General features: G+C 38.3%; 1 protein-coding gene across 1 annotated transcript in view; it reads left to right on the forward strand.

The window, feature by feature from the left end:
• The first annotated feature begins 2,579 nt into the window (after positions 1-2,579).
• LOC122984709 (protein phosphatase 1 regulatory subunit 14A-like) overlaps positions 2,580-12,612 on the forward strand; it is a 21,916-nt gene continuing 11,883 nt past the window's right edge. Inside the window, exon 1 of the mRNA XM_044355316.1 lies at positions 2,580-3,089. Within this exon, the coding sequence (XP_044211251.1) occupies positions 2,898-3,089 (192 nt within the window). The 5' untranslated portion in view covers positions 2,580-2,897. The remainder of the gene's footprint in view (positions 3,090-12,612) is intronic.

The following is a 12,612-nucleotide window of genomic DNA, read 5'->3' on the forward strand; positions in this document are numbered from 1 at the left end:
TATCTTTCCACAGCTTCAGGAAAAATTCATTCCTTCATTCCAATTATTTTGTTTTTTTTTTTGTTTTTTTTTAGCAACAAGAATTTTATTGTATTACTCTTCTTCTTCAGACTGTTACAAGGATTCAGAAAAATCAATAATGCTCAAAGAAATCAAGAACAAAGAATTACACAAATACATGAAAACAACAAACAAACAATCAGTCGAACAAGAACAATACTGTAAAATAAATATATTCATGTATTTCTACAAAATGTAGAAATAAGAGACAACAGAGGAAAATAAATGAATAAAAGTTTTTAAAAAATCAATAACATCACAGGTTCTGAGAATAAAAAGATAATTAATCAAATTTAGTCATTCAAATATAAAAATAGACAAAATACTGATGTGTCAGAAAAAAAAAAAGACATCATATGAAGTAAACATCTCTTTAATGATCAGATATGATGACATCACCGTGAGCTCATCATTGATCACCTCAGACTCTGATAAACGTGATGATAAACTGACTGTCAGTGTGTGACGGTGCAGTCAGATAATCTACGTCATGTTTTAGGTGGAGGACTTAAAATCAGTCGTCATGGATACTTTGTGTGTGTTTTTTGTGGAAGATGTGATGAACTTTTGATTCATCTGTTTTCTGACCTCACTACACTCACATCAACCCAAAAAGTTTAGTTAGTGTTTTTAAAGCCACTTTTAGTAAATAGTTAAACACCCTGAAACACTGTAAGAAGTACAGTATGTACATCAATAGAAGAAGTACTGAGATACTTTACTGCAGTAAAAGTACCAACACAGTAATGTACAAATACTCCATTACAAGTAAAAGTCCTGCATGAAAAATCCTACTACAGTAAAAGTACATAAGTATTATGAGCTTGATGTAGTTAAAGTATTGCAGTAAAAGTACATAAGTATTATGAGCTTGATGTAGTTAAAGTATTGCAGTAAAAGTACATAAGTATTATGAGCTTGATGTAGTTAAAGTATTGCAGTAAAAGTACATAAGTATTATGAGCTTGATGTAGTTAAAGTATTGCAGTAAAAGTACATAGGTATTATGAGCTTGATGTAGTTAAAGTATTGCAGTAAAAGTACATAAGTATTATGAGCTTGATGTAGTTAAAGTATTGCAGTAAAAGTAGTGGTTTGGTCCCTCTGACTGATATATTATTATATATGACATCATTAGATTATTAATAGTGAAGCATCAGTGTTAGAGCAGCATGTTACTGTTGTAGCTGCTGGAGGTGGAGCTAGTTTACACTACTTTATATACAGTTAGCTAGTTTAGTCCAGTGGTTCCCAACCTAGGGGTCGGGCCCCTCCAAAGGGTCAGCAGATAAATCTGAGGGGTGGTGAGATGATTAATGGGAGAGGAAAGAAGAAAAAACAAAGTTCTGATACACAAATCTGTTTTCAGTTTTTGGACTTTTTCTCTAATCTTTGATTTTTGCTGAAATATTGGATCATTTGAACATTTATTGAAATGAAAGCATGTGAGAAGTTTAGAGGGAAAAATCACTATTTGGTGGAGCTGTTAACAACTCATAGACATGTGAAATGTGACCCCGACTACACACTGCTTTTTGTAAGACGTCAAAAGCCAAAAAGGTTGGAAACCACTGGTTTCATCTTTTCATCTACTTGGTTACTTTCCTCTGGAGGCTGAGCGAAAACCAACATTTCATCATCATGAGTTTCACCTCATGTGACCCACCCTGCTGTCCACCAGGTGGCGCTGCTGCTCCTTCAGTCTCTGTCAGGTTTCTACAAGCTGCCGTGAATGATGGGGCACTAGGACCCGGTAAGACCCTCTCATGATGCATTTCATGTCTCCTCGTAAATTTCTAAATCTACAGGAGTGTGTGTGTGTGTGTGTGTGTGTGTGTGTGTGTGTGTGTGTGTGTGTGTGTGTGTGTGTGTGTGTGTGTGGGTGGGGGCTGTGAAGTCCAGTCAAAGGTCAGTGACAAAGGATTTAGAGTAATTTAATGTTAAGGATGTACATTTGTCATAAATGGTGCAACATTGTTGTAATCACATTGTGTTTGTGATATATTCATGCATCAAAATATGTTATAATGTGGTGAAAACATGTGTCCTATTTTTTATTTCAGTAAGTTTTTCGTGATCCCACATTAAATGTACAATACCAACAGTTATTCGGAGGTCTAGTCTTGTAATGCTTATTTTTTTTAGTTATTTTTAGGAGATCGTATTATTTCTAATATTAATATGTAATACAATTCATTACTATATTATTTGTAACATCAAAAACATTATAATTACTGAAATGACCAAACATGCACTTTGGCTGTTTGTATTGTATAAATTATGGTGATTTGGACGTTTCAGCCTCCTGATGTGAGTAGAGAACACTTTAGGGATAGTGGTAATAAATATATTGCTGAAGTGCTAATTGCAAAATTGGGGGGATGTTATAAGATGCAAACTGTAAAGTGAAGATTCATCTGTGTCATCAGTCTCAACTATTCCGACAGTCTGTGAACGCAGCACCGGCAGCGCGTGGCCCCCGCCCTGCTGCGGCCGTTAGTCTGCACGCGCCGCAGCGACTTACCGGTTCATCGTGACCGGACCTGCGTCTCTACTGTTTTCTGTTTTCACTCATTGTGTCACATCTGCTGCAGGATTCTATTTATTTATTTAAAAACATCAAAAAACAAGCAGAGAATTAATTTTCAGGAAGAAGAGAATTTAGGATTTTATTAATATTATTAGGCTGTTATTAGTAGTATTTGTAGTATTCTTATTAGTATTTTCTCTCTTTTACTGCAACTATTACGGATTTATTTTTTTTAAATAATATTTCTTATCTGGAAATTAAGAAACGTAGTTTTGCAGAACAGATTTTAGTGTCTGTGTCGGTCCTGATGGCGGCGAACCGGGTGGGGCGGCGGGTGAACCGGGTGTGCAGTAACCAGTCACCGACTCGTCCCGGCGGCGGGCGGGAGCCGCGGCGGCAGGCCCGGGTCACCGTCAAATACAACCGCAAGGAGCTGCAGCGGAGGCTGGACGTGGAGAAGTGGATCGACTGCGGGCTGGACGAGCTGTACCGGGGCAGGGTGAGTACTGCAGTACTACTGCAGAAGGCAGCCTACTACTGAAAGTACTGCTGAAGGTACTGCTCAAAATACTGCTCAAAGTACTACAGAAAATAGTGCTGGAAATACTGCTGAAGTACTGCTCAAATTCTACAGAAAATACTGTTCAAAGTACTGCTGAAAGTTCAACTAATGAATATACTGATAAATAAGTAAAATGTATTTATAAAGTGCTTTTCATAGACAGTCACAAAGTGCTTTACATGAACGTGATGCAACATACGAAAAGAAGGAAATCATAACAGATGGGGAGATTAAAAAGTGCAAGATTAACAAACACAATACACACACACACACACACACACACACACCAAAAAAACCCACACACTGCAGTAAAAAATGCACAATAAAAACATAACATGTTGCTGCCAGGTTAACACCTGTCTAAACAGATGTGTTTTTATCTGCTTTTTCAGCAGACTCTAAGGATGCGGGCATAGTTTAGGTGCAACGGCCTCAAAAACTCGATCATCACGGGTCTTAAGGTGGTGTGTGTGTGTGGGACAGACAGCAAGTTTAACATGTTTGACCTCAGAGAGTGAGCTGATAACTGAGGCTGTAGTAGATCAGCCACATATGCAGGAGCCTGACTGTGCAAAGCTCTGAAGGTAAAGTGACTGAATCCTAAACTCAACAGGAAGAGAGACATGAGATTTAAGTATAGGAGTAATGTGAGACCGTCTATTTGACCTGGCGAGGAGTCTTGCAGCAGCATTTTAGATTTACAGTAGTCAATGTGAGATGAGATAAAGGCGTGTATAAGCATCTCTAGTTCAGCTGTTGAAACTACAGATCTCAGTTTACTGATATTTCTTCAGTGGAAAAAACAAGATGTGGTCAGCTGCTTTACATGGGTGTCAAATGACGAAGATTGATCAAATATTACCCCTAAATTATACAGGTTGGAGTGGGCAGCGGAGACTAGCGGGGCTAAAAACCAGAACTTCGGTCTCATCAGCACTGAGCTGTAGAAACTTTCCTGCTGTCCAGTCTTTAATAGTGTTAAGACAGTCCAGGAGCCTAGATAACACAGTGTTTCCTCTATATTCATTCAGAAGTGGTACATCACCACTGCAAAACTGTGAGCATCGCTGCTAAAATTTCACCTGACCCCCCCCCCCCCAAGGTAGCGCCGCCCCCCACCACCCCAAAGCAGTCAACCTAGTGGAGACACTGATAACTTCACTAGGTGTGATATCATCTGCAAATAAAGGATAATCACAGCAAATCTGTTTATGACCCGTCCTAAGGGCAGCAAATATAAAGAAAGAATAACAGAGGCCCCAGAACCGAACCTTGTGGGACACCATAAGACAGAAGAGAGGGATCAGACACAAGGTCAGTGAGATAAGATATAATGCTATTCCTGATATGCCCACCCAATCACATAACCTCTTAATCAGGATATGATGGTCTACTGCGTCGAACACCGAGCTGAGGTCAAGTAGAACTAATACAGAACAATCACCCACATCAGAGGACATTAAAATGTCATTAGAGACCCTCAGAAGAGCAGTTTCAGTAGACTACTGTTTCTGAAACCCAGACTGAAACTCATCATAAATACAAGCCTCTCTTGCAAAACTTTTAAAAATAGAGAAGATGGTATTATATCCATTGAGCTTGAGGATAACTTCATTTCCTTATCAGTCCCATCAGACTGAGAGGGGCTAGAGCTGGGAGGGAAAGTCCCAGGATGAATACTGGATCTAATAGCCATTAGCTTATCAACAAAGAAGGTAAGAAACTTGTTACAATCATCGCCAGAGAAAGATGGTAATGTAGAGGGCGGTGGTGAAACATTGTTATTTATAGTGTCAAATAAAATCTTAGGATTTCTTCTTGAAGAAGAAATTAAATGAGCAAAATAAGCAGTCTGCGCTTCCTTTATTAGAGCATTGAAAGACTATCAGAGATCTTTAAGATATAGGTGACACATCTCTAGCCCAGTGGCTTTCCATAGTCATTCTATCCTGCGTCACTTAACACATTGTTAAGATTTGTATTAAAATCACATGAAATTGCGCTGAGAACTAATTAACTGTACTCTGAGTAATGATGCAGGAACGCAATGTTCTTTTAAGGCTCAGAGAGTCAGCATTTACTACTGATGCTGGGACTGAAAGTATCAGCAAATTATACAAAATGTGGTGCAGGAGAAAGTACTCTGCTGCTGCTGGGACTTAAAGTATAGAATGATTAAATGTAGGACAGAGGCAGGCTGTGTACTGCAGTACTGCTAAAAGTACTGCTGAAAGTACTGCTGAAAGTACTGCTGAAAGTACTGCTGAAAGTACTGCTGAAAGTAGGCTACTCCATCATTCATCCACTCTGTCACTTTTTTCAGGGGTGTGAAAATTTTTGCTTTTGTCTGTTTTAACTGAAAATCTTTGAGTTTTGTTTGTAACAAAACAGGAAAATCGAGGCTTAAACCTGTTTTCACTTTGATGTGACAGAAATTTTGAGGAAAAAACTGAAACCAAAATGGAGAAATTTATACTTAAAGTTCTTTGGTTTCATAATGGCGCCCCCTAGTTTTACGTTATTTCAATTAAATACGGTTCCATCATCTGATTACATAGCTGGAGTCTTTATTTCCATACAGCCAATCAAATCTTTGCATAAAGTGATGACATGTTGTTCTATCATCAATGGAGCAGATGGTCACACTGAGCCTGATTGCATCCTGCTACACAACACAAGAGCCACAGACTCTGAAGCTAACAACCACATTAGCTTCCTGCTAAAGTCTCCTTCTTATCTAACTTACTAACATGAACACATACCTTGTCCTGCAGCTTAGCTTGTTGAACAAGCCACCAAACTAACATTCACTGCTAATGTCAGTTAACAGCTGTATAGATAATTAATAAATAAATAACAAGCTGCAGCACATTAAACATCATGTAAACATACCTGCAGATGCTACTTCAGACCCGTTAGATGCTGGTTTGGTTCTTACTCTTCAACACCACTGCTAACAACACCCTGTCTGTCTATGACTTGTAGCTACAGCAGTTTGTTGACTTCGTCTGCCTTCATACGGTGTAACAGAATAAAGACAGACAGCATGCAGACATGAACCCCCCCCCAACACGCACAAAACTAATTAAAATCTATACTAAATAAAAATGTCCTGAGCTTATTTTTAAAAGAAGATAGTGTTGGTGCAAACTTCAGTTCAGCAGGTGGATGTTCCAAGTTTAGGTGCATTTGGAGGAAATGACTCTAACCTGGAGGCCCTGACTTCAAACTGAATATAATTTAGTTAATATTGTGCTTACGGGGGAATATTACCTATATGTTTGTGCTTAATCAAGGTTCCATGCTCATTTTAATTGTCATTATACAATATTTATTGAACAACGACATGCAGTTACAGCCCCCTCCACACTGCACACATAGACAATGTATTTATAAATTAAAATATTTTAAATTAGTATAGAATAAAACAATCAATTTGGCAATAAAATAGAACAAAATATATAAAAGTATCACTAAAGGAGACATTAAAACAGGAATATACAGCTGCATAAACATTGGAAAGGTTTCAGTTATTTAAGGCAGAAACCATTACAAGTACTTTAGTAAATGTACTTAATTCACATGAGAAGACCAAAAAATAAAACATATTTCAATGTAAATTTCACAGCTGCCACTAAGTGCTAAATCCATCTATATGACCAGATGTCTCGTCTTGTGTTAGACTGAAAAACAGTCGAGAGATTAGCAGCAGAGATGTTTCGACCCCGATGTCGTGTGAACATTTTCTATGTATTTGTGCTTTAATGGAGGAAGACGATAAAAAATGACCAAAACAAAGCGTGAGATGTTTCAGACCGGATCTCTCTCTGCAGTCGATGTTTGGTCAGAATAAAGACGACGTTCAGTAGAAAGACAGAAATGTTCCTCAGCTTTGGTTTAAAGGTCAGTCAGACAAAACAGGAGCTGACAGCCGAACCACCGCTGCAGGGTGTGTGTGTGTGTGTGTGTGTGTGTGTGTGAGTGTGGTTTTCAGTTTCATGTCCCTGATCGCTCTAATGAGGAGAATTAACATCAAACACAGAGTGACACATAATCAGTGATTTGAGGAGAACGTGGACTCACAGTTTGATCTGTAAAGAGAATTAAATGAATCTTTAAAGATCCAGAAACATAATGACGTGACGTGAGCGGTGACAGCAGAGTGTTTCTGTGGAGAGACGAAGGAGAATTCAGCAGTGGACGCCCGCAGGTGTGTTTGTGTTATCAGACAGAATGTGTGAATAAGGTGGAGTCTGTACACAGCACAGTTTGATTAATGAAGACATTTTATTAAATGAATTAACAGTAACTCTCCTACAATTTTAGGGAGATATCATTAAATAAATACTTCATTAATCTGGAGGGAAATTCATGTCACTGTGCTGAAGAAATCACACAGGCTACAAGTTAGTAGTGAAATAAATGTTGAATAGAAATAAACAGGCAGGGAACTCACCTTAGTGGTGAAATAAAAGAAGATGAACAATATAATCATGCAGTAAGTATAATCTAATAAAGGAACCACATTACAGTTACTTAAAGTTAATGTAAAAGGAAACAGACATCAGCAAATTCAATGTTATCAATGAAGCACTAATAAAATGAACTTAGTGACAGTTCATTTGTCTCGGTTCATTTCATCTTTCTGCTTCTTTCATGAGAGGAGCTCATGTGGTTGGACTCCACCTGCTCGCTCTGTATTCTAACGATTATATTCATTATCAATTAATCTGTCGATTATTGTCTTGATTAATTGATTAGTTGTTTGATCAATTATCAAAATAGTTGCTAATCAATTAAAATCGTTGCAGCTCTAGATTAGACTCTACCTGCACGTGTTCAGTCTCTCAGCTGTGTGCTGATGGTCACAAAAAGTCTGTGGTGGAAAGTAACTAAGTACATTTACTCAAGTACTGTATTTAAGTACAGTTTTGAGGTACTTGTACTTGATGCTACTTTATACTTCCACTCCACTACATTTCACAGGGAAATATTGTACTTTCTACTCCACTACATTTATTTGACAACTTTAGTTAATTTTCAGATGAAGATTTGACACAATGGATAATATAACAAGCTTTTAAAATACAACACATTGTGAAAGATGAAACCAGTGGTTTCCAATCTTCCAGCCATACCTGTGGGTTTGTATAATGTTTATGTAACTGTATATTCCCATTTTAATGTCTTTTTTAATGCTACTTTTATATATTTTGTTCTATTTATTGCCAAATTGATTTAACTGAAGTAAAAGATCTGAGTACTTCTTCCACCACGGTCAAAAGTGCCAAAAAAAAAAAAAAAAAATAAATAAATTTAATGCCAAAAATAACGCCATATATCCGTTCATTTGGAAATCAGTAGCATTTGCAGCCTCTCTGTGCACATGAGTCGACCTCTCTGTCATTGCCTGGGAAACTCTCGGTAGCACAGCTCCTTTTAAGGAATAGGACAGCGCGTTATGTGTGTGCATAGCGAGTGAGGTCTGACGCCGCCACCCCAAAACAGTTAACCTTGACATGCTCCTGTTTCTATAGCAACAGTCAAAGCTAATCTGTCTCTAACGTTAGCCAGGTAAACTTAAAGGTTCTCTGTGGAGTTTTGGTCCTCTAGTAGCACTATGGAGCAGTGATTTTATGAGTTTTGTTTGTTACATGCACACGTGCTTAAGGACACGTGTGCATGTACACGTGAGCATGATACATGTTCCTGCCAGTGGTTTCACATTATTCCACTGATCTACAGGTGGCTGTAATGAGCCAACAAAGACTGCAAGCTAGTAAACATGGACTAAACAGTGCAGGATTTAAAATGTTTCAGCTCTGCAGATGTTTTATGATGAAGGAAAACATTCAACACTTTAGTTAGACCTGCTACTGCCCCTACTGCTCTTCATCAGACTCCAATTTTGGAGTTTTGGAGAGAAACACTGAATGTAAACAGAACTTTTGTTTGTTTGAAAGACGAATCAACACAAAGCTTTGACCAGAGCAAAGTCTGAGTTTCAACGTGACCAGACAGCTTCTTAAAGTCCTCCTCCACCTTCTTCTCTGTGCAGGGTTTGTTTTCAAAGTTTCTCTAAGTTCACCTTAAATCTCAGTTTAACACCTGGACGCACCTGCAGGATTTATGACATCACAACTAATTTGGAGCCAATCGTGGTCCAGTATGATGTGGAGACTTAAAGCCTCCAGAGCACAAACACTGAGAAACTTTACAGCGAAGGAGGAGACATCTGGTGAAGCAGGAAAACTTTAGAAACCAACAATATTTACAGATTCTGGATTTTTACATGAAGGAGGAGATGATGGTTTATTTATAACAAGATAAATGAACTGTTTTGTGGGAAATTCATATTAGAGACATTGTTATTCACAGCAGTGTGTGTGGGTGTGTGTGTGTGTGCGTGTGTGTGCGTGTGTGTGTGTGTGTGTGTGTGTGTGGGTGTGTTTGTGCGCGTGTATGTGTGTTTGTGTGTGTGTGTATGTGTGTGTGTGTGTGTGTGTATGTGTGTGTGTGTGTGTGGTTGGTTGTGTGGGAACATTACAAATCAAACCTAACATATTTCCCATGGGATGCAAACACACACACACAGATTTGGGTCATCTGTTACCTTAAATGGAGTCCACAGTATCTAAATGCCAAAGGAAGTGTGTGTGTGTGTGTGTGTGTGTGTGTGTGTGTGAAAATACAGAGGTTGCTTTCACCCAGATGTTTAGAATATTTTAAGCAAATTTCCACATTAATGGGAGTTAGAGTGGGTTTAATGGTCACAGACAGATGTCAGACGTTTGGCTTTCTAATTAGGGCCTGAGCCCCAAAGGAGTGAAGACCCTCTTGTATCTGTTCTGTTTGTTTCTTTCTTATTATTACACCACTTAAACCCTAAGTTTGAGCCCCTAAACATGCTCAAAAACTCACCAAATTTGGCACGCACATCAGGTCTGGTGAATAATTTGATGAAATGTAAAAATTAACCCCCAAAGTGCCAAAATGTGCCCTATAGTGCCACCAATGTCACTAATATGGCCGCCACGGCCCGTAGGAATATCGTACAGAGATCGAACCAAAACTCATTTATTTGTCTCATCAAGACCTACAAATCATATGCTGACACCCCTGATGTAAATCCAACAGGAAGTCCGCAATAAGCCCATCAATGTACGACTTTGTACAACCCCAAACAAACACTATCCCCTCCAAGGGCGTTATGGTATCGGCTTCAATCCTTGATCCATGACTTATGACACTGTGCTGAACAAAAGTTGTTAAAAACTTTGTAATAACTCGAACAGTTTGGAATTTATAAGCCCTGGAAGTTGCAGTGCCACATCGCACCTTACAATGTAAACCAATGGGGAGGCAATCTATGGGCATGGACTTTGTGTCAAACTGATGCTTCTGACATCTAAACTATAAGTCAGACCACTTTCAAACCTGTATCAATGGATTCGTGACAGCCAATGCAACAGCTGGCTTGTTGAAGCAGCCTGAAGGACTCTTTATACATCCATGGAAGGACTATTAAGGACTGTTGTTAAGCTAATGGGAGAAATTATCTGGACTGTGCAGCGCAGCAGCAGCAGGACACCGCCAGGGGGGCTGGAGAGAGAAGCAACCGGAGAAACAATCAGGAGAGTTAGCTTGTTTGTCATTGTTGCTAATGATATCAGACCGGTTAAGCAGCAGCCATAAAGTTCTGTTAACTAACAAACACGATGACCAACAGCCACAAATGGATGTTATGACATGAATACCTCATCTCCATGATAGAAAGAAGAAGACATCAGATAACGTGAGTCAGATACAGCTTCTCTCTCTCTGTCTCTTTGGTCGCTAATTTCATCTCTGATGGTTAAATGTCTCTATGTGGGGCTGTTGTGTGAATTTATCTCCTTAACAAGAATGCAGCAGATATGTATATATATATATATATATATATATATATATATATATATATATATATGTATGTATGTATATAATGTGTTGTGGGTAGTTTGCTTGTTGAAGTTACAGTGAGCTGTCTGGACTCACTCATTTATTTGGAATTGATCCCGTTTTTAATTGAGTGGTTGTTCAGTCACCTGTTGATGTTGATGTGATTAGTGAATGTGCAGGAGGTCTGGCTGCTGCTTCTGACAGTTTCTTTAGTATGTTTTTAAGCTGAGCCGTATATTGAGTAATAAGCTTAAAGTAACTAGAATAACAAGTGTTAAATAGTGGTATAATTGATTGTAGTTGATCCGTCATCCGTACGGATCGCCCCCCTGGGTTTGGCCGGCATATGAACTGCGGATTAATTGCAAAATTTAATGTCTCATTTAAGACTAAGTAAAGAAACTGCTGTAAGTACAAGTCATGGGCAGACAGCGTGTCGCTAACAGGGATTTTGAAGGGTAACGATCAAACCAGCATCTAACGGGTCTGAAGTGATATCTGTAGGTATGTTTACATGCTGTTTGATGTGCTGCAGCTGAGGAGCTAACTAGCATCTAGCTGCTAACTGACGTTAGCGGTGAATGTTTGTTTGGTGGCTCGTTCAACAAGCTGCAGGACAAGACGTGTGTTCATGTTTCTAAGTTATCATCAACTTTTGATGATGTGGACAGAGGCTATTTCATTCACTACCGTGTTTAAAAGAGGAACTTACCATGCCTCATATTGCAATAATTGAGCATTGAATATTTCATATATTTTATTTTATTTAAACATTGGACATCTTAAATGTTGTTTGTCTTGAATGTTTTCATTTAAGACCATGGGCAAAAGTTCATTGCTGTTTCGTGCTGTAAGTGTGTTACAGAATAAATAGAAAACAAAGTTTTATTTGTCTCCCCCTTTTTTTGGTGATCCTAAAAGTGATCCGATCCATGACTCAAATCTGTGATACGATCCAAACTGTGAGTTTTGTGATCCGTTGCACCCCTAGTGTTAACATGTCAGCTTTGTAGACTATATTTTGTATGTTGTGCACATAGATAAGAGTGTGTAAGTCATGTATTTGATACATGCATTAATACTTTCTGATGTGAACCTACACTTTTAGATCTGTGAATGTCTTTAGTGTTCAGTCTTTCTGGTATTCAGCACTGATTTGTTCCTGTATCATATTATAAGCTATGTGGTACTTTATGTATTTCTGTATACTAAGAAAATACATAGGTAACATGTAAAATCATGTGTAAATCATGTGATATCTTGTCTGTTTTTGATGAGAACATAAATCTGTTGTCACAGTAGAACAGTACTATAAATTTGAATTTCACTTTTTTGGTAAAATCATCTGAACCAGTCCATGGCTAAAATGAGCTCTTCTTTGTTTAGAAACAGACAATATTTTCTGGTTTCTTTAGTCCTCTATGACAGTAAATTGAATATTTTTGGATTGTTGACAAAACAAGACATCATCTTGATCTGATCCACTGGTCCACATTTTTTTTTACCATTTTGTGGACCAAAC

The sequence above is a fragment of the Thunnus albacares genome, chromosome 6 (genome assembly GCF_914725855.1).
Source record: "Thunnus albacares chromosome 6, fThuAlb1.1, whole genome shotgun sequence".
In the NCBI taxonomy this organism is placed as follows: Eukaryota; Metazoa; Chordata; class Actinopteri; order Scombriformes; family Scombridae; genus Thunnus; species Thunnus albacares.